This window comes from Arachis ipaensis, chromosome B3 (assembly GCF_059453495.1).
Source record: "Arachis ipaensis isolate K30076 ecotype BB chromosome B3, ASM5945349v1, whole genome shotgun sequence".
In the NCBI taxonomy this organism is placed as follows: domain Eukaryota; kingdom Viridiplantae; phylum Streptophyta; class Magnoliopsida; order Fabales; family Fabaceae; genus Arachis; species Arachis ipaensis.
In genome coordinates, this window is record NC_142438.1 from 34,071,676 (window position 1) to 34,097,819 (window position 26,144).

Consider the following 26,144-nt stretch of genomic DNA (forward strand, 5'->3'; position numbering starts at 1 on the left):
ATGTTAAGATTTAGGAGGTAATTTGGAGTTAAAATATTTTTTTTTATTTTATTGGATCAATTTCAGAGTCTATTATTTATGTTGTTTACAAAAATCATTGTCTACTTAATAAAATCCTTTCTATTTTACTAACGAAAAAACATAGGAGCCAACTTTTAATAATTAGCTAATTTTAAGAATTAAGTTTATATTTTAGAATTTAAGGTTAATATTTAATAGTTGATGATTTAATGTGTAAATTTAAATTAAATTAAATAATTAAAAAAATAACTGATATTAATTAAAAAAAGTTAGTCACTACTTAACTTTGCTCGTATTATATTATTAGTGTTATTTGTACAACAAATAAACCATCAATGCACATTCACTTGTACTAATTCTAAAAGATTGTTGTTCATTTAATCATCATTTAATTGGCAAACTTAGTGTGAATTGGTATCGGTATTCGGTAATGTCAGTTTTGATTTGTATTTCTTTTTATCTTTTTGTATTTCTTTTTATCTTTTTCTTTAGTTTTCTTCATTTCAAGCTCAAGCTCCTTGAAGTGCTCTTCCTGGGCTTTACAAAACATTCCAGTGAAGTTGTGCAAAGTTGTGACAACTGAAAACAAATTACCAAAAGTAATTAGCACGCAATTGCTACTTGATAACACTATATATATCACTATTACGGAAAGAATACAAGACTACCTTTTGAAGGAGTTTAATTAATAATAAGGAAATTTTTCAATGAAAAAAATTAAGAATATTATGTAATACGCTTGAAAGAAAAATAGTAAAATGAACTATTAGTTCATATTAGTTTCGGTTCTTAATTAGTTCACTTAAATAGCTTAAAACATGGAAAATCTAAAAAATAAAAAATAAATAAATTGAGGAGCAACCTAGTGGATTAGGTCCAACAAATTAAGCTATTCCACCTTTTAGTTAATCCTTGTGTGTGATAATATAATTATGGTTATATTGAACCTATCAAGAATTCTATATAGTCAATAAACTAGTATTTTTATCCGTAAAATAACATTACGAAAATATACGTTTTTTAAAATTATAGTCCACTTTATTATGACAATATAGATTATGTATGACTCAAAAGATTTATAAAATCAAATTACTTTTAAAAAAAAAATCGTAAATTGACAAAAGTCTCTGATGAAAAAGACTAAGATAAAAAATCAGATAATAAAATTTGTAGTTATTATTTTTATATGAAAAAGTCTAATTTTTTATTAATAATTAATTTTAATATTCGTTATCTAAAATTTAAAACAATTTAACGGGTATACTTTTATATTTAATTAGGTGTTAAGTCTGTTGCATTTTTTAATTTAACGTGTATACTTTGACATTTATTTTTTTAGTTGGGATTAACAACCAAAAATGCCCCCGAATTTTTTAAACGCGGACAAAAATACACTTGAATTTTACTATCGACAAAAATGCCTTCAAATAATTTAAAAACACAACAACAATACCCAACAGTAAATATATATTTTCAAAAAATACTTTAGAGATTAAAGTTTGATGCAATTTTTTGCAAGCATGATTATAAAAATAAGATATTATTATAGATAAAAATTGGTGATTTTTCCTTAAGCATATATTTTTTTTATAATTTTTTTTAACAACCAATAATACTTTTAAAAAATCACAAAACAATATATACTTAACAAAAAATCACTAAATTTTATTTAATCATGCTTGCAAAAAATTGCATCAAAATTCAATCTCTAATATATTTTTTGAGAAATACATATTTAATGTTAGTTTTTTTGCAAGATTATCTAACATTAAATATGTATTTCTCAAAAAATACATTAGAGATTGAATTTTGATGTAATTTTTTGCAAGCATGATTAAAAAACTGAGATATTATTATTCTTAAAATTTGGTATTTTTCATTGAGTATATATTTTTTTTGTAATTTTTTTGTTAACAACTAATAATACTTTTAAAAAATCATAAAAAATATATACTTAGAAAAAAATCACCAAATTTTAAGAATAATAATATCTCATTTTTTTAATTATGTTTGTAAAAAATTACATTAAAATTTAATTTTTAAGGAATTTTTTGAAAATATATATTTACTATTGAGTATTGTTGTTATGTTTTTAAATTATTTAAAGACATTTTTGTCAATAATAAAATTTGGGTGTATTTTTGTCAGCATTTGAATAATTCAAAAACATTTTTGGTAGTTAACCTTTAATTTTTTTATTGATTACTCACGGCTAGGTAGTTAGTAATTTGAATAAAATAAATGAATTTAACGTTGTAAATTACCAACAGTTATGCCGGTGGTAAAATGAACAGGTGAAACTTTTTAATTTTCGCGCCTAGCTGTATATTACCACAGCTTAACGCAGTGTTTCGTTACTGTCGGTAGAAGACAAATTCGATTTTAAATTTACACCCCTTTTGTTATGGAGTGGATCCTTTTTAATGAAAAAAAATGCTGTCAAATGTTAAATCTAACTATTTATTATTTTTTTTTATTTAATTTTGATTCCACTTATAGAATTAAAGGTGAAATATCATATTTTATTTTTTTAAGTATTTTTTTCATTGAAAAAGATCTATTTCCACTTTCCTCTTCCATCTCCCATTTCAGATTCTCACTTCTCTCTCTCTACTCTCTCTCTCTCACTACGGCACCTTTTCTCTATATTTTCTCTTGTCTCGGAGCTCAAATCAAATATTCGATCGCTGTCATTGCGACCGCAGTAAGTTTTCCTTTAATTTTATAATACTATAATTAATTTTTTTAATTATTTTGTCGATGCTAATATTATTGATGGCTTTTTCATCAGTATTAATAATTTAATTTTACCGATAGTCTAGTCGTTAGTTTAATTGGATTGGATTTTTAGTAGATTATTCACCAATATAATTTTATTGACAGTTTTGCTGTGAGTAATATTAAAACGTGTTGTAGTAAAATAAATTTTGTCCACATGGCACAAATTAATTGGTGACAGTAAAAGTTTTGATGTGTTATCGGAGTAACTAATAATTTTTAGGGTAAAAAACGTATATGAGCCAAGGGGAGTTTAAAATTATCTAAATCCGCCAAATAAAATTCTGATACATCATTCTACCAAAGAACAAATTAATGTAATTCAAATCAATATAATTCGAATTAGATTTGTATGTAATTCGAATTGATATAATTCGAATTACTTGAAAGCATTGACAACACGTAATTCGAATCAATATGTCACGAATTATAAACATAGAGTTCGAATTATATCAATTCGAATTAGTAGAGAGACGTGCTTTGAAGGGAGTTCGAATCAAGTTGATTCGAATTACTCTATTTTCGAAACTAGTAGTAATTCGAAACGATATAATTCGAATTACTCTCTTTTCGTAACAAATTCTAATAAATTTTTTTAATGAATTTATTTAAATTATACTACAAAAAATATTTTATTCTATGCAAAATAATTTTAAAAAAATAGCTTAAAAAATATTTTTTAAATTATTTTGCATACAATAAAATATTTTTTGTGGTATAATTTAAATAAATTTATTAAAATATTTTTTCGTAATTAAATTTTTTGTTAACTTTTTTTTAATGCATAAATGCTGATCACGAGATTTCTTTAAAATATTAATGAGTTATCAATTCGAATTCCATACAATACACTTTTGTCCATTTTTAATAGCTCATAAATATTTTTTAATAAATTTTTTTAATAAATTTATTTAAATTATACTACAAAAAATATTTTATTCTATGCAAAATAATTTAAAAAAATGGCTTAAAAAATGTTAGGAGTACTATAAAAATTTGTAATGTTCTGATGACTTAGGTACTCAAATTTTAAATAAAGTACTTTACATAGTCAATAATAATTTAGAAATTAAAAAAAATATTTTATTCCATACAAAACAATTAAAAATATATTTTATTTATTTTTTCACACATATTTACTGTCATTATATTGCTGTTGGAATCCTCATATATTTCTAATTTTTCAACCAAACCTTCACAAATTCTAATACAATCTTCATATAATTTTACTTGAGATATGTGTCTCATTTTTTGTGATTTGTATAAGTGAGTCAATATATATAAATAGGTAATAGACGTATCAGTACAAGTTTTATTATTGACTAATGATAACTCTATTTATATTAATATAGAGAGTAAATCAAATAAATATTTAAATTATTGGTCTCTAAAATTTAAAAAAAAATATTATTCTTCGTTATAAATATGTTTATTATATATTTTTTTAAATTTTTAAAAGCTATTTTACCAAACACAATTACCATACTTGTGCTTATTAAAAACTATTTTTAATGTGATTTTACCAAACGCAAGTGCTGTAGCCTTTAAAAAGTCGTCTTTTAAAAGACAGCTTTCATAAGCTACTCTTAAAAAGTAAAAGCTTTACCAAACCAAGCCTTATTCAAATTATACGGTGAGCAATTTGAATTATATACAATACTCTTCTGCCCATTCTTGATAGCTCATGAATATTTTTTAATAAATTTATTTAAATTATACCACAAAAAAATATTTTATTGTATGCAAAATAATTTAAAAATATTTTTTAAGATATTTTTTTAAAATTATTTTGCATAGAATTAAATATTTTTTGTAGTATAATTTAAATAAATTCATTAAAAAATTTATTAGAATTTGTTACGAAAAGGGAGTAATTCGAATTATATTGTTTCGAATTACTACTAGTTTCAAAAATAGAGTAATTCGAATCAACTTGATTCGAACTCCCTTCAAAGCACGTCTCCCTACTAATTCGAATTCATACCATTCGAACTCTATGTTTATAATTCGTGACATATTGATTTGAATTACGTGTTGTCAATGCTTTCAAGTAATTCGAATTATATCAATTCGAATTACATACAAATCTAATTCGAATTGTATTGATTCGAATTACATTAATTTGTTCTTTGGTAGAATGATGTATCAAAATTTTATTTGGTGAATTTAGGTAATTTTGAACTCTCCTTGGCTCATATACGTTTTTTACCCTAATTTTTATGTATTTTATTACTGTATGGATTTATTCAAATTTTATTAATTATTAATTAATAGCATGATCTTTGTATTACATGTCCATGAAATTTCGGTCCATCGTGTAATAAGAAGGATCTCAATTGACTTGATTTAGTAAAAACTCAAGCAAAAAAACCAGAACTACAATATGGAAATCGAAAACAATCATGAAAACAAGGGTAAATGATAGCTAATATATAAACCAGCACTAATTAAAATGACAATTATATTTGACTCCTTTACTCACCTTGCTCAAAAGTGCAGCGAGATGGATCTTCTCCAAAATAAATAATTAAGGCATCCACATTCCTACCCTATAAAAAATGTAATAATTAATAACCTAAATAAATCATAGCATTTAATTGATAGAATAAACATTTAAATTTGATCTCCAAAAAATTTTAAATCAGGCTAATCTGTTTGATGAATATAATTCTCGAAGATTCTTAGAATATAAAAATTTATAAGGATTAAAGTATTTAATTTAAATTTTTTTGGAGGTCAATTTAAATATTTATTTTAATTTTTAATATAATATATATCTACGCCCAGGCCTACCACAATAGAATATAGCGAAGCCAATGCACGGACTTCAACATCCGCAGAACGTAGGAACTCTTTCAGATTCTGAAGAAAAATAAATAATAGTTTAAAGAAGGAGAAAATTTTGTTGAATAAAAATTTAAACATTATCCAAGAATAGTTTATTAAGGACTTTCACATAAGAATTTCTCAATATTATATACTTATTGTGGATGGTTGTGATATGGATAATCTTTTCTTTGAGAATTTCTTTCCAAAAGAGTAAAGTTGGCTAAAGGCTGAAAATTGTAATTAAATTTAAAAAATAATTTTTATTGTAAAATAAACAATTTTTACTCTTCACTTGAGTTTCCTATTTGCCAAAGTATTATCCTTTTACTTTTAATGAAATATATATACATGTTTACAAACTTGTAGTTGGTGTTTTGTTTCACCATTTTAACAACTTCACAAACGAATTTGAATATGAGAAATAGAATCCATTACTCTTTAAACGAAACAATTCTTTATGGCTATGTGAAGTTAATTTAGGAAATGTGAATTACTAAAGAAAGGAAATGAATAAATTAAAATAGGAAAAAACACAAGAATAAGGAAATAATTCATGATATATAGTTGCTGCGAAAAGCATTATACCTTGCAGAAAATTTCTGATATAGAACCATCCTTTTCTGAGGTTAGTAGTTCATGCTCAACTTTTTCTAATCCTTTACTTACAGCTTGCATCTCCTCTGCAAGAAAGTTCATTTGGATCTGCATCATAATATCATACGTAAGTATTAACTACAAATGCACAATATATGTCAAAAAAATTGAAAATGATTTGCCATAAAAAAATCCAAACCTTTGTTGCTGGCTCTAAATTCGGAAGATCATTTGTGAAGTCTAAAACTTCTGGAAGCTTATTTTCCAAAACCTATATGTGATGAAAGTAATGAAAAAACTATCCAATGTATTATCCCAATTAAAAATGCTGGTGGACAACATAGCTAGAAAGCTGTCTAATGCCAAAATAGATAGGAAATCGAACAAAAACAAAAAAAAAAAATAGAAAAATCATGTACCTTACAAAGATAATGCATGAGAGTTATCTTTGTATTCCGTGCACGTGTCTCTGAGAGTTTAAGAAGACTATCTAATTTAAATCCAATGGCAGAACCTATAAAGGTTGGAGAATACAAATAAGTATGTTGTATAGAGCTCGTCTGTTTGTACATTAACCTAACTATTTCTTCCAGAAGAAATAGAAGTAAAAAAAGAGAGGGGAGTGCTAGGGGAACAATGAAAATTTTGAACAACATAAACAACCACCAATCAAATGAAAATATACTACACTCTAATTTAATGCTACTAATTAAATTTACTCTTTTAACCCTATTAATTCACATTGTTTACACATTGTTCAAAAATCTTGTTGGTTACTTATACTTTTCCAAAAAAAAATATATCTTTAAGTTATTTGTCTCAAAAAAGAAAATCGAGTTTTATTGACAGCCTAGACTCGGTTAAAATGCGTGGATAAATTATCTATATTAAAAAGAGGAAGAGTTTAGAGGTTAGCAACTTTATTAAATTTTGGTCAGCATATAATCAGTAAAAGAAAAGTGAGTAATTTCATATTATTAGATGAAATCTCACACCATTAAAAACATCATTGATGGCTACTTGATGGCTACAAATTACAAAAGTTATTGGCCCTAACACTCCTCTTAAAAAAATTCAATAATATTTTACTGATAGTCTGAATAGTCTGTAAAATTAAAATAATTATAGCAATGAGGTTAATATTTTTTCTTGGGTTGGAATGCTTATAAACTACTAGGGTGCAACCTTTACCATAGTAGTGTAACTCATAAATGCTCTCTGTACACCAATATTACATAATTACCAATTAAAAAACTGCTTAATAAAAAACCATCTTATGATAATTTTCAAAATATTTTGATACTTGTGCTTCCCACACCTCAGATCTTATAACAAATACAAATTAGAACTCAGGTAATCTCCATGTATCTTATTAGGCTATGCGACTTCTTACAAAGTCTCGCTCAAGTTAGAAAAATAACTATAATTAGAAATGTGGTGTTTGATGAGAAAAGATTTTTCTACAAGGATGGAAATTTTCTTGCAGCAATCAATCCACTAACAAGAATGCTAGCCTCATCTTTATCTCATCGTCCATCTCTGTCATCCTAAAAAAGTCCTCACCGGTTTAAAAACTACTAAATTTTTGTTGGTGGTTTCCAAGTCAAGTAGAACCCACGACTTAAAATGATAAATAAATAGATGAGTAAACTACCATTTCTACTCACGAAAGTTGAAAACGCTGACATATCTACTCATAGGAAAAGGAAATTATCATTTGTACCCATGAAATATGAATTTCGCATAACAAAATTATCCAAGCACTAAAAAATTACCTAAAATCCCTAAATTTAGTGGTAGAGAGAGGAGTAGTTTAAGATTTTATTTAATTTTTTAGGATTTGGATAATTTTGCTTGTAAAAATTATTTTTTATGGGTACAAATGGTAATTTTCATTTTCTATGGGTAGATATGTCAGCGTTTTCAACTTTTGTGGGTAGAAATGATAGTTTACTCTAAATAGATATAAGAAAGAAAGTGGCTATATGCCACGGTAAGAGAAGAAAGAAAATTTGTATCTCTTTATTTTTAAAAGAAGAAAAGAACCGAGAGTGATAGAGAGGGGTTTCGACGCCGAAGAGAAGAAGAAATTGGGGGAAAAGAGTAGTGCCATTTTGATTTTATTGAACTTATAAATTTGCTCTATTTTTGTGAAATTTTAGCATGTTGGTCCTGTGTAGAGATTACCATTAGGATATAACTTACTAGTTGTATTACCTTCTATTTTGTATGATTCAAAATATCCACTTTTGTGGAGGGTTTTGGTTGATTTCATCAATTTTAATGATGTATTTTATTGATTGTTGATATGCCCTAGTGTTACTAGAAAGACTGATTGCGTACGCATTATTTTAATAGTAGAAGTTTTACTGGATTAGGTCCCGTAGGTTTTTTCCTCTTTTGGGGGGAGGAAATTTTCACGATAAAAATTTTGGTGTTTGATTATTTAATTTCTACCATTATATTTGCTGCTTGGAGTGTCTTTGGTGTTGCCTATTTAATTGCACAGGTTGTGAAAAAATTATTTTGGTACTTCCACTGTTAGATAGGTTTTTATCTGAACTTCAATTTTTTCAACAAAGTGGTATCCAGATCTTTGGTTATTTATTTCTGTGCTGATTAAATAGAGAAAAATACTCATGGGACAAATATGGTCATATTGAATTCCAAAAATTATTCGATTTGGAAGAAATTCTTAGAAGATATGCTGTACAGCAAGGACTTGTATGATTCTGTGGAGGGGAATAAATCCAGAGGTACCAAATTCGATGCTAAATGGAAGAAGTTGAATAAGAAGGCAGTTGCTTTGATTAGACAATGGCTTGATCTCACTGTGTATCCACATGTTGATACTGAAACTAATGATACTGAGAAGATGTGGAAGAAATTGAAAGAGTTATATGAGAGGAAGAATATGCAAAACAAAGTATTTTTTATTAGGAAGCTTGTCAATATGAAGTATATTGAACATAAATTAATGTCGGAGTACTTGAGTATTTTTTGGGAGACGGTGAACTAACTGACAAATAATGAAATCACTTTAAATGATGAGTTGCAAGTCTTGTTGTTGAGTTCCTTACCTAATAGTTGAAAAATTTTGATTGGGACACTGACTAACTCAGCTCCAAAAGAGAAGTTGACGTTAGCAATAATTAAAGAGAGCATGTTGAATAAAGAAGTCAGAAGAAAAAAGTGGAGTTTGATTAATGCCTCCTCTCAGTCAGAAGTACTTGTTTCAGAGTCACGGGAGAGAAGTCAAAGTAGAAAACCTTACAGTTCTGACAGGTTAGAGAGTCGAGGCAAGTCAAGAGGAAAGTACAAGACAAAAAAGGAGTTCATTTGTCACTATTGTGGCAAGTCGGGACATATCAAGAGGTATTGTAGGTTCTTGAAAAGAGAACAATCAAGGGAAAGGAACGAAGACAAAGGTAAATATAGTGATAACAAAACTACTGCTATTATTTATGAAGATGTTTTTATCACATATGATGAAAATTATGTTAATCTTGTCTGTGATGATTTCACTTGGATTATAGACTCTAGTGCCTCATGTCATGTCACTATGAGGCATAAATTTTTCACTTATTATACTGTTGAAAATTTTGGCAAGATCAAATTGGGAGATAAATGAGTATGTGTTATTATTGGTATGGGTGATGTGCGGCTTGAAATCAACATAGGATGCAAGTTGCAGTTGAAGAATGTTAGGCGTGCACCAGATATGTGGTTTATTATGATTTTAGTGAAGACATTGGATCAAAAGAGATATTGCATTTCTTTCGGTAGTAAAAAATGCAAGATTACCAAAGGGGCTGTCATTGTTGCTAAAGAAGATAATAGTCTCACTATTCTCTACCGGTTGCAAGCAAAGTTGTACAAAGATGAGGTGAATTTAGCTGATGATTCCTCTTCTGATTTGTGGCATATGCATCTTGGTCACTTGAGCGAGAAATGACTAAGTGTCTTAGCCAAGAAGTACTCACTTTCTGTAAAAGGTACAAGTTTAAATACTTGTACTCATTGTTTTGATGGAAAGCATGCTACAATATTATTTCATAGTTCTGGACCTCATAGGAGGTCATATATTCTATATTTAGTTCACACTATGGATGCTAAGACATTAAGTGGTGCATCATATTTTGTTACTTTTATTAATGATTATTCTCGAAAAGTGTGGACTTTTATTTTAAAATCTAAAGACCAAGTGATCGGTATCTTCAAACACTTCCATGCAAGTGTTGAAAGAAAAACACAAAGAAAATATTGAAATGTGTTCGAGCAGATAATGGTAATGAATACATGGGTCCATTTGAAGAGTATTGTAAAGAATTTGAGATCAAGCTTAAAAAGACGGTTTATAAGACTTCTCAATATAATGGAGTTACAGAGACAATGACTCGCACTATCAATGATAGAGTCAGGTGTATACTCTCATGCAAAGATGCCTAAATTCTTTTGGGATGAAGTAATGAGAACTGCAGTAGATTTGATCAGCATTTCTCCTTCAGTTCCAATAAATGGTGATGTTCCAGAGAAAGTTTGGAGAGAAAAATATGTCTCCTATAGTCACTTGCGAATGTTCAACTGCAAGACTTTTGTTCACATTTTAAGAGATGAAAGGTCCAAACTTGATGGAAAGTCAAAGTGGCATATCTTCATGGGTTATAGTCACGAAGACTTTAGTTATAGATTATGGAATCCGGTGAGTAAGAAAATAATTAAAAGGCGAGATGTAATTTTTCTTGAAGACCAAACTATTGAAGACCTTGAGAAGACAAATAAGCCAACAATAATTGTTAGACATTTTGCTGATGATGAACCTGGTCCTTCCATTAGACCCCTTGTTGATGAGGGAGATGTACAAGTTGATAATGATGGTGATGATTTCCATGATGAACCTACACCTCAACTTGAGGTGCCAGATGCAGAAGTTTCACTAGATGTTAAAGTTTCATCCGAACCACCAATTGAGCTTGAATTGAGAAGATCTACCAGAGAGTGTCACCCTTCTCAGAGATATTCTCCTCATGAGTATGTGATGAACACTGAGACTGGAGAGTCAGAGAGCTACCAGGAAGCTATGTCTAATGAGCATAAAAAAGATTGGTTGAAGGCCATGCAAGAAGAAATAAAATCCTTGCATGAGAATCATACATTTGAATTGGTGATGCTGTCGAAGGATAAAAGAGCATTCAAGAATAAATGGGTGTTCAAATTGAAAGCGGACGAAAATGTCTCACAACCAAGGTACAAAGTTCGGTTGGTTATGAAAGGCTTTGAGTAGAAGAAAGGTATTGATTTTGAAGAGATTTTCTCTCAAGTTGTGAAGATGTCTTCTATTCGAGTTGTGCTTGGATTGGCGGCTAGCTTGAATTTTCTCTCAAGTTGTGAAGATACCTTCTATTCGAGTTGTGCTTGGATTGGCGGCTAGCTTGAATTTAGAGGTTGAGAAGCTTGATGTGAAGACTGCATTTCTTCACGGTGATATAGATAAAGAAATTTATATAGAGCAACCAGAAGGTTTCGAGGTTAAAGAAAGGGAGCATCTTATATGCAAATTGAAAAAGAGCTTATATGGGCTGAAGCAAGCATCAAGGTAGTGGTACACAAAATTTGATTCCTTCATGGAAGGTCATGAGTATAGTAAGACTTCTTCTTATCATTGTGTATATGTTAAAAAATTCTCTGATGGTGATTTTATAATTCTCTTACTTTATGTTAATGACATGTTGATTGTTAGTCGACACTAAAAAGATTGAAAGTCTTAAGAAAGACTTGAACAAATCCTTTGCTATGAAGGATTTGGGTCCTGCAAAGAAAATCTTTGGCATGAATATCACTCGTGACAGAAAAAATGAAAAACCGTGGTTATCGCAGCAGAAGTACACTGAGAAGGTTTTAGAGAGGTTTAGCATGAGTAATTCTAAACCTGTTAGTATTCCACTTGCTAGTCATTTCAAGCTGAGTTCGCAGCAATGTCCTACAGGTGAGAAAGAGAAAGAAGAAATGAAGAAGATTTCATATGCATTTGTAGTTGGCAGTTTGATGTATGCTATGGTTTGTACCAAACCAGATATTGATCATGCTGTTGGAGTTGTTAGTCAATTTTTCTCTAATCCTGGCAAAGAATACTAGCAAGCAGTGAAGTGAATTCTCAGATATCTTAATGGTGCTTTCAGAATTTGTTTATGCTTTGGAAGTGGCCAACCTGTGTTGGATGGCTACACAGATACAGATATTCCTGGGGATATTGATTTAAGGAAGTCTACTTCTGGTTATATGATGACTTTTACAGGGGGAGCTGTGTCGTGGCAATTTTAACTTCAGAAATGTGTTGCTTTGTCTACTACAGAGGCAGAGTACATTGTTGTTGTTGAAGCTTCTAGGAAACTCTTGTGGATGAAGAAATTTCTACAAGAGTTAGGCATCAATCAAGAGAAGTTTGTGTTATTTTGTGACGGCCAAAGTATTATCTATCTCAACAAGAATCCGACGTTTCACTCTAGATCGAAGCACATAGAAGTGAAGTATCATTGGATACGTCAAACGCTTGAGATGAAATCATATGCACTTAAGAAGATACATATGACAATGGTTTAGATATGATGACTAAGAGTTTACCTGCAATAAAATTTGATTCTTGCAAAGAGAAGACGGATTTAGTAGAGTAGTCTATTCTCACTTGAATCGGTGAAGAGGAGATTTATTGGTGGGACCCACAACTTAAAACAAAAAAATAAATAAATAAAAGAAAGAAAGTGGCTATATGCCACGGTAAGAGAAGATAGAGAGTTTGTATTTCTCATTTTTGAAAGAAGAAAAGAACCGAGAGTGAGAGAGAGTGGGGTTTCGACGCTGAAGAGAAGAAGAAATTGGAAGAAAAGAGCAGTGTTGTTTTGATCCTATTGAACTGGTAAACTTACTCCATTTCTTGTGAAATTTTAGCATGTTGTTCTTGGTGCAGAGATGAACATCAGGATATAACCTGCTAGTTGTATTGTCTTTTCTTTTGTCTGATTTGAGATATTTACTTTTGTGGAGGGTTTAGGTTGATTTCATCAATTTTGATTATGTATTTTGTTGATTGTTGAAATGCTCTATTGCTACTAAGAAGACTGATTGTGTACCCATTATTTTGATAGTGAAAGTTTTACTAGACTAGGTTCTATGGGTTTTTTGTCCCTCTTTTAAGGGGTTTTTCCAAGATAAAAATTCTGGTATTTAATTATTTAATTTTTGCCATTATATTTGCTGCTTGGAGTATCTTTAGTATTATCTATTTAATAGCACAGATTATGAAAAAATTATTTTTAATGCTTTCAGTGTTGGATAGATTTTTATCTGAACCTCAATTTTTCCAACCATTTTGGACCTACATCCATCCCTCATATGCACAACAATAAAAAAATTCAGTCACCAGGTTTTTCACTTTTCACCAGGTTTTTCACTTTTATCCCTATCTCAAGGTTTGATCGACCTCCCTTAGCTCCCTGAGCCACTCCTATTCCTATACCAATTTCAACTCTAGAAAGAGTACTCCCAAGAACGAACCCTACCTCCTAATGTAACATAGCAAGTTATCAATATTTATCTAATGACTACCAGAAGTAAATCTTATGTAGTGAAATCTTGGGAATTTCGGCTAGCATTAGAACTTAAAATAGTGAGATCAGAGAAACTCTAGTCAATCAAAAATGGAAGGAGGCAATTGATATAGAGTCTAATGCCTTAATGAAAAACAATACATGGAAATTATTGTCCATACCAGAAAATAGAGAAACAATTGGTAGCAAATGGATGTTTAGAGTGTAGTACAATTCTGATTGTCAACTACGAAAAATACAAGGCGACCTTAGTGGTACAAGGATTCTTCCAGACACTTGGTTTTGATTTAATTTAAATATATTGTCCAATTGTAAAGCTAACCTTTATAATGATAGTATTAACACTTGCATTGAAAAATTCATGGCATATTAGAGAAATTAGATCTCAATAATGCATCTCTCCATAGGAATTTAATGGAAGATGTGTACATGAAACATCCTTAAGGTTACTCAATTGGAGATGAAAAGCTACTGTGCAAACTAACAAAACAGGATATGGCTTGAAGTAAGTGCCATGGGCTTGGTACTACAAGCTTTCTACTACTCTACAATATCTCAAGTTCAATGCTACCGCCTCTGATTTTTGTGTCCTTACAAGGTTTTAAGGAGACTCAATAACATGTGTTGTTGATTGTAGGGGATGTCATAATCACAAGAAGTTCAAAACTGCTATTTCTTAGGTGATTAACCAGCAAAATGGAAAGTTTGAAGTTGAAGACATAGGGGAACTACATTGTTTCTTATGAATTCAGATGAGCAGTAAAACTGAAGTTGGATGATTATTACATAGTCAAGAAAAATACAACAATGAACAATGACTTGCTCAGCAATAAGGTTAGATGGTTGGTTGCAAACCTTCCTTGGTAAAGATTTCTGTATTTGGGATAACTAAATTTACATAAACATCAGTGTATAGATTAGTGGTTCAAAGCTTACATTATCTCTCAATATTTCACAACCAGAGTTATCTACTATGTATGCAAAGTTTCATAGTTTAAGCAAACTCCTCTTAGGTACCATTGGAAGTTAGTTAAAAAAAACCCAAAATATGTCTGTGGCAAGGTATGGGTTGCATATGTACAGAAGCAGCTCCTTCAAAATCACTGTTTATACTGATTTTAATTAGGAAAAAATCTGAATGATAGAAAATCAATTGGTGGCATGTTGTGTTTTTGGGGTAAATCTAATCACTTGCTTTTCTAAAAAGCAAACTATAGTTGCAAGATCTAGTGTAGAAGAAACATATAGAGCTATGGTGAATTTGGTACCCGAATAAGTATAGGCCAAAAACCCGCTGTTTGAATTAAAGGTTCACACTCTCAGCAACTAGGGGTAGCAAACAGGTCAAAGTCCGCGTAGTCCGATTCGTTTAACTTGCCAAAAAAAGTGGTCCAGACTAGAAAATGAAATCCTCCTTAAAAAAAAGCCTGCGTAATCCGCGTGCTTAACTCGTGATCATTTGCAAGGCGAGACAGACAATATCGCACGAGCGTCCACTTTTTTTTTTTCCCCCGAAAGTGTCTAACCCATTTCCAATTAAAAAAAAAAGAACTTTATCAACTTAGTTTGTAATAATGTTTGTTTGATAGAATTATAAAAACTTTAGTCCAAGACATGAAATTATTAGTTTTGTAATATTAATTAAACTTAAAAATTATTTTTTCTTAAAAGAAAGAGCCAAAAAATAAAAATTATGGCAAGTCAAGCCCATCAGCCCGCCATGATCCAGGACGAGCTCGTATTCTACAATTGCTTAATTAGGTGGGATGAGACAATGAGGCAGGCTAGCCTATTTGTCAGCCTTACGAGCAACCCCTCTCGTGTACTATGATAATTTTGAGGGTAGTACTGCTAGCAGCAATAAACCCAATTTTATATTCATAGTCGAAATACTTTGAGACAAAGCATTTTGTAAGAGTATATGTTATAAGAAAGATATTTGAAGTCAGTCGTGTACCAGGTTCTATTGAAGTTAATCATGTGGTCACAAAGGCACGATCATATAAAGCCATTTTACATTTCAAACCCAAGCTAGAAGTTGAAGACACACAACCTCCTGAATTAAGGAGTGTAATGTTGAATCAGGAGAAGAGGAAACAGAAAAAAGAGGACAGAGAAAGAAGAAAACAGAGTGAATGATAGAGAATGTAATAGTTCAGCTAATCATTGCACTTCTATGCGGCAATTGATAACAAATATATTATTTTGTTTGCCTAGCTATATGAAAGCCACTTATGGTTATCATCTTAATTCCATAAGCGCACTTTAGGAGAAATGCTTTTCTAGTTTTTTAAAGTCTTGTAGCATGGTCATTGGCTGAGCTCAAGGTTTACTCTATAAAAGAAGAACGATAACTAATTTCCTAACCTCCATAACGATTTTTTCCTCCCAATAGTATGATGTTGAGTTCCCACGCAGTGAGAATAGCTTTCTTATCCTTTAAGGGTAAATCTATACACTTGGTTGTATAGGTTTATAATGGATATATTTAATATCAAATACATATGTTTTATCTTACCTTTTGCAGTTCCTTGGTTTAGAGCATTTCCTAGAGAAAGTATTGTTTGCATGATTCTTCTTAATTTGACAGAGTTTTTGATCTGCTAAACACAACCACAACACATCCAAATGTTACGTCAAAGAAAATAAAATAAATTCTTAAAAACAGTTTAAGGGAGATTATATATCATGCCTCTTCTGCAGCAGCATTAACAATATTGATGTTATTTCTAAGGTCAGAAGCCTATAAAACAATATATTAGGGTTAGAATAGGAAGCAACTTATGAACCTTATTTAAAAAATTCAATGAAAGTAATGATGATCTATCTACCTGAGTGTTGAATTCAATCTTGAATGAAAAAACTCTCAGCTTGGATTCTACTCTTGGAACTTTCATCAACTCTAAGAAGAACTATAATGGAGAATTAATGCAAATAATAATCTAAACAGATTGCAAGTCAAACTAAAAATGTGCTCTACAATCTACACCTCTGAAGCAAGGTAAAAGCTATATAAGCCAAACTCTAATTAATTTAGAATATACTATTATTTCTAACAATGAAATTTTAAAATGTTGACAAATTTAATTATGAATAAATAAAATTACTTTGCATTCACAAAAAATAATTTCTACAACAAAAGTACCCAAACTTTAATTTTATTCATGTATAGATTAGTTTATATTTTATAGGTAAAAATAACATTTGTTTATTTTTGATGAGTATAAAATTAGTTTTGTTTATTCATGATTGAGTAGATTTGTCAATATTCTTCGTGAATAAAAATAATAATTTACTACTTCTCTAATTTGAATAGTCATAATTTTTTGAAGTCATAATTTTAATTAATTATTTTTTATATATAAATCTTTTATTTTTGGATAAAATCAAATAGAAAGCTTATTAAAGAAAATTCAACATTACCTGTTCACATCTCCCCAACTTTTCCTTGTCTCCGTCATAATCCTATTAACAGTTGGCCAAGTTAATAAACTTTCTAGAGAAACACAACCTATATCGTGTTAAGGTAATCGAACTCAACATGTCCATTAGTTTGAACTATCGCATAACCTTAAGTACTTGCTTCTCTTCCTTTGTTGGACAAAACTTTATCAGGTTCTCAACTTGATCAATATCTAATGCTGACTCTTCTAATGCTAAAACTGAGCTCTGTGAATATTCAAATTCAGACATGATTAATATAAATAAATCCAATGAGCATTATTTAGTTTGACGTGCTAATTCCATTATGAGCAAGACTAGACCTAGGAAAGAGATGAATGCAGTTTAATGTAGTATGAGCTCCTTAAAATTATTCTTGTGAGCTGTAAGATTTTCATAAATGTGATAAAGAAATCAAAGTATGATGATAGTGTCAGAAAGTAATAATTAAAATTTTGACTTATATAGTAAGAGTAGTATTTTAATTAACAGTAATACTAGCAAGAGACAATAATCTAAAATTACTTTATTTAATTTAATATTTATAATTATATATATATATATATAACATCTAAAATTGTAAATTTATTATATTTAATATTATATATTTATTACAGAAATAATTAATGAATATAAAATAAAATAATTTTAGAATGATTTAAACTGATTTCTATTATCTTTCAAATATTTCTGTCTGATTAAGTACTTATAACAAATAGAATTGTTGATATATCCACTTTGACGATGCTAAACCTATATACAAAGTAATTTTTTAAGAATAAAACTCTTTGTTGGTTCTTATCCTTTTTCAATTTAGATAATTTGTACTTTAATGATTGATACCTTATTTTTCTTTTTCATTAGACGTGTGAGTCCTTTTGCGAGAATTTTTGACAAAGAATAGTGAAAAATGCTTATGTGTGACGTAATTTGTGTGACATGATCTACATCAGTCTTACGTGAATGATAACAATTTGATTGAAATTGTTTAGTTCGTACATAATCATAAAAAACAATGTCTTAATCAAATGGTTATCATCCCTCTAAAACGTTATTTTGATGATTATATATGCGATAAATAATCCTAATAATTAAATAATTATCATCCATATAAGATAAGTAAAAGCCAGATCATACAAGTTAATACAAAAAAATATTTTCTGTCATTTTTTGCTTGAGATAATGGCTCATGCATCTAACAAAAAAAAAAGTATAGAAAATAGACATTTTCTTATAATTAAAGTGCGAAATGGCTAAATTTTAAAAGAACAGAGAAAAAATAAAAATAAAAATTATTCTATTTTTTCAATGATCAAGTAGTTATTACATATCAACCACTATTATCATTAAATCAATTGTCACCATGTTTTCGTACAACCATTATTTGAGTAAGAATGTATAGATTATATTTTATGATTATACTGTAACCTTTTATTTATTAGTGATTTTTATCAAGAAATAACATGCTTTTTCATGTACTAAAATGGAATAAAAGATGAGACTGAATTAGTATTAGGGACATGAATCTTACCATTAAATCGTTCAATGGGACTTTCACTTTTGAAAGAAGGATTTCACAATTATATGCTCGTGTATGTTCAATCTGCAAAGAAGGATAATATTTGCCTTAGAGAAAATTGAAAACTAGAATGACACCATGTTTATGTCTAGGATTTGCTTATGAAAATATAGCAATAAATTAAAGAAGTGGATTATCTCCTTTACATATAATATTCAAAGAAAAAAAATCGTCGCATGTTTTTCAAGACTAATTAACTATATACTAAAGTTTGGTTCAGTAAATTTTTTTTTAAAAAAAAAAGTGTTTGTGTTTTTAAAAGTTACAAATATTTCATTTTATATTTGATAAATTAAAAAAATTAGGTGCTTATGCTAACCGTTTTTAAAAACTAAGAATAATTTTAAAAGTATTTAAAAAACAATTTTTTAAAATTGATTTATACTTATCAAAATTAAAAAATCTAATATAACATAATTTTATATATTAAATATCTAAATTTACTCATATATTTATACCTATAATGGTCTTTTTAAATTTTAGAAACTATTTTATCAATGCTATTTTACCTAATTGTATAATTCAATTTTGAGACTACACTTTTTCAACTGCATCAAATGTCCATCAACCATAATTTAGCAGATGAAAACTTAACTTTATAGTTGAAATAAACCAATGAAAATTGTGAAAAAAAAAAAAAAAAATAAGTGAACAAATTAAAGCAAGTAGATTATGTAAATAATGTAGTACATATTCTAATACTAAAGAATGTAGCTCAATTACCAGTTGCACTTTATCAGATTTTGGCGTAACTAAGTTTTGGATCTTTGATTTCTTTGCTTGGCCTAAACTTGGTGTTATTGCTGAGAAGAGATTTTCAAGCTCAGACATATCAATATCTGGTGTCCTACAGTAAAATATTGAAAAAAGAAAAAAAAAAATTATGCATGAGACTACTAAAAAATGAAAGTAACATCAATCATCAAAAATGAAAAACAATATCCAAAAAGAAACATTACTTGGAAGCTTCACCAGATTTTTGTGCCTCAGCCCACAAACTTCCTTTCACCGCTCGAGATAATTTTAACCAATGCAATGTTTTTAACTTTTTGGTGTTACTCATTGAATGCATCGTGTGATTGCCGGTGTCATTATTTCCACGACCAATACACAATGAAGTTGGAAAACCATTGTTAGCGTAATGGTCTCCAACCGGGGGTGGTGGCGTTGGCGGCGGAGGTGGGGTGGTAGTAGGCATTGTAGCATTTGGAGTTGGAGGAGAAAGAGGGGATCCAACTCTTACAAATGTTTCATTCTTTGGAGGAGTTGGTGGGGATAGAGGAGCTCTAATTTGATCCGGTGGGGGTTGGATTTTTTGTGAAAGCAACAAATCAGGTCTTGTTACATTAGTATTAGGATTTTGTGATTTTGAATGCAACTGATGAGGAGGAGACTCATCAACATTTTTATCACTTCTGGGAGACCTCAATGGAGGTGTTTGTGGTGAAATTGAGGTATCGTTGATTGTGTTAGTATCATTTACTGTGTGATCTTCATTAGGACTCGTCCAATCTCCTTGGATAAAAATCTCTTTGACTTTGGGAAATTCTTCAATTGGTAATCCCTCCCTTTCCTCAAAGCTAGAGGATGATTCATCAGTCTTTGGACCAACATCTTTCTCTGTGAAAGTTATCTAAATACAAAAAGAAAAACAATAGGGAAGTTCTTCAATAATATAATAAGAGCTTAATTAACTATCTTATTATAGGTCAAAATATGATGTACCTCTAGTTTGAAATCCCTTGGGAAGCGGTCTTTTGCATCCCACAAAATATCAATTTTCTCCCGATTAAGCATCAACAAATTAGATCTAATGAAATTTGTGTTAATCATCGTTTGGAATATCATCTGTTCATTTTCCAAGTCACTATCCAAATTAACACTTTCAATCAGCACATCACCTTGAATCCGACAGTTGATATTGACTTTGATTTTATCATCACACTCTCCCTGTAACAAAGGAAAATGTAATCCCAAAATCATTAAACATTTTCACATGATCCTCTTATACTCATTTTTAACAATTATGGTCCATTGTTCTTATACCATTTAGAGCATCAAATTAATCACTTATATCTTATTATATACCGATAGACAAGTCATAATATTCGTTAAGAAAATATTTTATTGGGACTACATTGGTTAGAAATGACCAAAATGTTTAAGTCGATTTGTGGAACTTACATTTTGTATGTGATATGCTTTGTTATACAAGTTGACTTTAGTACACAACTGTTACACTCAAAATTTTTTGAGAAAAACCCAAATCAGCCCTGACAATTACCTCGAAAGACAACGAAGCCCTTGATAAAAAAAACTCCAATCCGGCCCCTAACAAAAAAAACACCCAACCCGGCCCCTGACAATTACTTCGAAAGGACAACGAGGCCCCTGTGCCAAAAAAAAATTAATGTTATTTTTTTGGGTACAGGAGCTAATCAGTCCCAAAAAAAATTTATCAGGGGCCGGATTGGGTGTTTTTTTTTTTTGGGGGCCTCGTTGTCCTTTCGAGATAATTGTCAGGAGCCGGATGGGTATTCACTCTTTATTTTTCAAAGACAACTTTTATGACCATAAACGCTAATGTATCCTAATTGATTCACACATGAATTTTTTTTTTTTTTGTTAACTTTATTTGAGAAATATTATATGTATCATTTTTGTATAGGTATTTTTTAAACATTCTATTTTTTGTATTAAAAGTGATTGATAAGAAGTGAAAAAAGATATATATAAAAAAAAAAGGTCTATTATTTATACAATAAAAGAGAGATTTACACAAAAAGTGTTGAAAATTTTATTTGTATCTTATTTTACTACAAATTTTTTGCCATGAATCGTTGTCTTTCTTACTCCATATACTGTGTTAACTCTTCAACTAAGATTATGACACCTATTATAGTATACATCCCTACACCAGTTTTTAGATGCTAGCAAGAACTATCTATGAATCAATTTGTGCAACTAGTTACAACGATCTAACAGAATCTCAATGCAATAGTTGTCATATTATGGTATGTATCAAAAGTGGCAAACTTCCTTATGAACAAAAATCTTTCGATAACATGAGAAACAAATAGAAATATTGTAAAAGAAATAAAATATAAAATGATTCATATATATAGTTTTCTTTCGAATGGAGGAGTTCGTATGAGTCCAACCTCACCTGTTTATAAGCTTGAATGTTTTTGGGACTCTTTGGTGTTGAGTATAGGACCTTAGGATTCTTGTCAACAAGAAAGGGATCTTCGCCATAAATTCTAAATATTGGAAAACATCCACCATTCCCATTAAAGTTTGGAAGAAATGTCATAACGATGTAGTCCAACCTAAGTGTCCTATCCAATGAAGGCCAATCAAAGGCCATATTGGTCTTGGAAACATATCGTAAATACCGCAATTGGGAAGGGATTGGATTCACCATTGTTAAGGATTGTAAAAAATCACGACGTACCTGCTTGTAAACCATATCTAACGTCCTCTGCTCCCCTTGATATTGTTTCAAGAAAATCAACAATGCAGCCAACATGAAGGCCAAAACTGGCAAGCCACCATGCTCGCAATGCATTAACAACACCTTATTTTGCCCATGTGAGAGCCAACTATCACATGAATTTAGAAAATGATGTATGGCCTCCAATTTGAGCATAGGGAAACCATGGTGGTGGCAAGGATAGTTCATGAGATTAATTTCATGCTTAGAGAATATGTTATCCAACTTGCTTTTAGTGTTTTCCTCGCGAAAATTGCATACCATAATGGAAGCGTTAGGCACATTCTCTCGAAATTGACCAACAATCCCGTTCACGTAGACTTCATAAGATTCGTCTCTCCAATCACATCGAATGTTGAAACAACAATTAAAAACTACAATCACAACAATAATCAATAATATAAGTAGGTAATTATGACTCTTCATTGTATTATATTTTTCCCTGCCTTTTTCTGGAAAAATTCAAGCAAAGAGATGCACAATGGTAGTGGAGATTTTGCATCATGGTGCATTCGATGTAATTTTTATTTTTGTTTTATATTCCAAAATATGCGGATGTAATAAAATTAAGGAGGTAAAAAAGGTACCATAGACTCTGTCAGATATCTCAAGAAGACCATCTGGGGGATTTCGGAAAAACAATTTGCATGGCATGGCCATGTTTCATTCTTGAGGCAGAGCTATTTAATGTTATGGTTTAAAAGCATGCCATGCTCGATAAAATGGGAAATCACACAAAACAGGTATCATGGAATGTAACAATCAATGAATGAATGCAAGGAACTTGCGGGATTCTTTTTGAGTAAGACAAAGGAAATGGGCATGTTTGGTTTAGTTTTACAACTGTATTGTTGTACTACGATATTAAGATTTCTATTTTCAAATAGAGTTATATTGGATTTGGATATTATATTTATTTATTTGAAAAGAAAAATAAAGAAGGCGGCGGCAAAAAACAGGCACAAATTCTTCCCCCTCAAAGCTAAAAGTTAAACCACAAAATCAGGAACTACTAATAATCTATTTCATTGATTATTTTTGAGATCAAGCATCTTTGCCCATATATCCTCCTAAACTTCCATCAACACCCAAAGTCAACTTCATAAATTCTCTGTACCTTGAAATTCGATCCTCTATAACCAAAACTATAATTTCCAGTCTCTATATAACAAAGGAAAAATACAATATGCAACTTATTCCTAATCAGTGGTGGAGTTTGAAACAAAATTTTGGGAGGCCAGATAGAAAATAATTGTCAAAATGCTTTTGATATGGACTCCGTTTAAGATAAGCTCGTCTAACCTCATCTCTCTTATTTGGGTGATATTGCCAAATTTAAAGCCGTTTTCAGGGTCTTGTTTCAAAGAATTAAGGTCAAACTCATCAGATGCAACTCTTTGAACTTTTGGAGGTTGTATCTTACTTTTTTCGTGATTCATTAAAGTAGAAAAACTATCTACAAGTATTGATATTGTAAAAGTTATATGTTCTCCTTCTTAAATATTAGTCTTCTTCTTAAAAAATGCATCAATTCTTTGATTTTTTATGATTATTTTATATAAAAATTTGAATATATATCTTGTAAAATATATAAAAAAGAAGTTAGAATGACAAATATTAAAATTTATAATATTTATTGAATTTTTTTATCAATTTATACAAATACAATAATATCAATACTTATTGAATATTCTAATATTTTTTATGATATAAAAAATTAAATTAGATAAACAGTAAAATGTAAAATGTAAAATAATACTAAATTACATAAATAAAAAATACTTAATTTTTTATATTTGAACTCAAAGGTAGAGAAAGTGTTGCTTATTGAATAGAGAAGAGTTGCAAAATACGAATACACTTAGTTAAGTCCAAATCTAACATGTTTTGAATATTTAAAATTAAAAATTATTGTGCAATAAAAATAAAAGATGAAGATTGAACTTTGATATTTTAAGTCATAGCAAAGTATTTGACACGTGGACGAATACTGTTACGACACGTGGCACAACCGAACACGTGGCCAAATAACATTGTGACACGTGGCACAACTATCCACGTCAGCATGCCACGTGTCACTGGTCACCACATCATCCTACCATTACACGTGGCCAAATCATGAAGTGACACATGTCACTTACAGTCCACGTCATCATGCCATGTCATCACGTCGTTAATGAAAAATGGGCCAGGGACTATTATGGTGCATTTTTTTCAATCTCAGGAACGTAATTGGTGCAATTGGAATCTCAGGGACGATTTTAGTGCAAAACGCCAATCTCAGAGACCATTTTGGGGTTTAACTCCTCCATTTCTATATCACACAAATTCAATATCAACAAAATAAACCATAATAGAAATATGAGTTAACCTCAAAAAAACAAAATTAATAAAATACACAATAAGAAAAAGAAAATCCAAGCTCTACTTTGAGACTAATCCTTACGAGTTGTGCCAATCCAAAACAAACCCGAATAAGCTCCAAAAGAAAAGGTCCCCATTTTGCAACACAAATAACAAATGATCCAATAACAACAGTACCCATAGACTGAGCTGGTTAATGAGACCTTTCGTGACGATGGTGCACGGTGTGAAGACACACGGGGATGGCATTGGTTGATGGAAGCTCAGCGACGGTGCCAGAGCAGCCAGAACTCAGTGATGGGAAGTTCAGCACAAGGCTGATGAAAGCTTAGCACACGACGACGGCATGGTTGGAGTCGACAATGATGATGGAGAATAGGGGAAAAAGGGCTAGAGCATGGTTGTAGAGAGGAAGGCATGGTTGGAGTCGACAATGATGATGGAGAATAGGGGAAAAAGGGCTAGAGCATGGTTGTAGAGAGGAAGGGATGGATGTAGGGGTGGCAAACGGGTCTAAATTCGCCGGACCGGTCCGCATAACTCGCCAAAAAAGGCGGGTCGGACTGAAAAAAATTTGAGACCGCCACACATCAAAAGCCCCCTAACTTGCACCGCTTAAACCGTCAGCTTTGGTAGGGCAGGACGGGCTTTCCCGTCGAGCTAAGGATTTTTTTTAAAGATGTTCTAATTTAGTGTTTTTTATTATATTTTATATTTGATTGATTATGTTCTAAACTTGTAGATGTTTAATTATATGTTTTGGACAATATTTATTTTACTTTGGAGAATATTGATTTTATTATTTTATTTTAAAAAACTTTGTTTATGATTATGTTACTACATATTTATAATTATAAAGACTTTAATGTGTGTGAATTTAGAAATTATAATTTTTTTTATATATCTTTAGAATTTATAAATTTATTAAAATGGTTGTGAAATTATATATTATCTAATAATTAATAGTTAAAAAAAAAACAAAATTTGGCGAGCTTGGCCTACCAGCCTGCGAGTCCGCTGTTAGGCGGTAGGGGTGTAATCAGTTTTGAACCGAAAACCAACCAAACCGACCTGTTCGGTTTTACAATGATGCCAACTGTTCGGTTTGATACTTTTTGGACAATCAAACCGAACTAATAGCGGTTTGGTTCGGTCGGTTTTTTTATTCTTTTAAACCTAATAATCAAAATTTAAATCACCATAAAATAAGTTTAAAACCGTCAATAAACTAGAATAACAAGAGTATATCACATCCAAATTCAATACAAATTCAACTTGTCCCAACAATTAAACATAAAACAAACACAAAAATGTCTAGCAAATAACAAAAACAAACACACTTTAAAACATACTAAAAATCGAAAAAGCCACTTTAAACCAAATAAAAACCAAAATAGCCACCATACTTAAAGCAGTAATAATATCAGTGCATAAGCAAGCA

General features: G+C 30.2%; 1 protein-coding gene and 1 long non-coding RNA gene across 2 annotated transcripts; one reads left to right on the forward strand and one right to left on the reverse strand.

Annotated features, from left to right (window-relative positions):
* Nucleotides 1–301: 301 nt before the first annotated feature.
* On the reverse strand, nt 302–22,999 carry LOC107632889 (formin-like protein 13). Its single transcript, XM_016336527.3, has 17 exons — nt 22,927–22,999; nt 22,013–22,713; nt 20,572–20,796; nt 19,806–20,479; nt 19,570–19,693; nt 18,799–18,870; nt 17,397–17,495; nt 17,250–17,291; nt 16,658–16,738; nt 16,519–16,569; nt 16,345–16,426; nt 6,642–6,736; nt 6,422–6,493; nt 6,214–6,330; nt 5,593–5,661; nt 5,282–5,348; nt 302–600 (listed from the first exon to the last, which is right to left on the reverse strand). The coding sequence occupies exons 1-17, from the start codon at nt 22,997–22,999 to the stop codon at nt 455–457; spliced, it is 2,790 nt and encodes a 929-aa protein (XP_016192013.1). The 3' UTR covers nt 302–454.
* On the forward strand, nt 12,994–14,758 carry LOC148570269 (uncharacterized). Its single transcript, XR_015907416.1, has 2 exons — nt 12,994–13,135; nt 14,464–14,758. It is a non-coding gene; the product is annotated as an uncharacterized LOC148570269 (long non-coding RNA).
* Nucleotides 23,000–26,144: the final 3,145 nt, after the last annotated feature.

Excerpts from the sequence above, each read along its gene's own strand:
- LOC107632889 (XM_016336527.3), bottom strand. The coding sequence starts at position 22,999 with ATGGCCATGCCATGCAAATTGTTTTTCCGAAATCCCCCAGATGGTCTT. Across the intron at positions 16,739-17,249 it reads AGTTGGGGAGATGTGAACAG|TTCTTCTTAGAGTTGATGAA; the intron begins GTAATGTTGAAT and ends TCTCCATTATAG. Across the intron at positions 6,494-6,641 it reads TCATGCATTATCTTTGTAAG|GTTTTGGAAAATAAGCTTCC; the intron begins GTACATGATTTT and ends CATCACATATAG.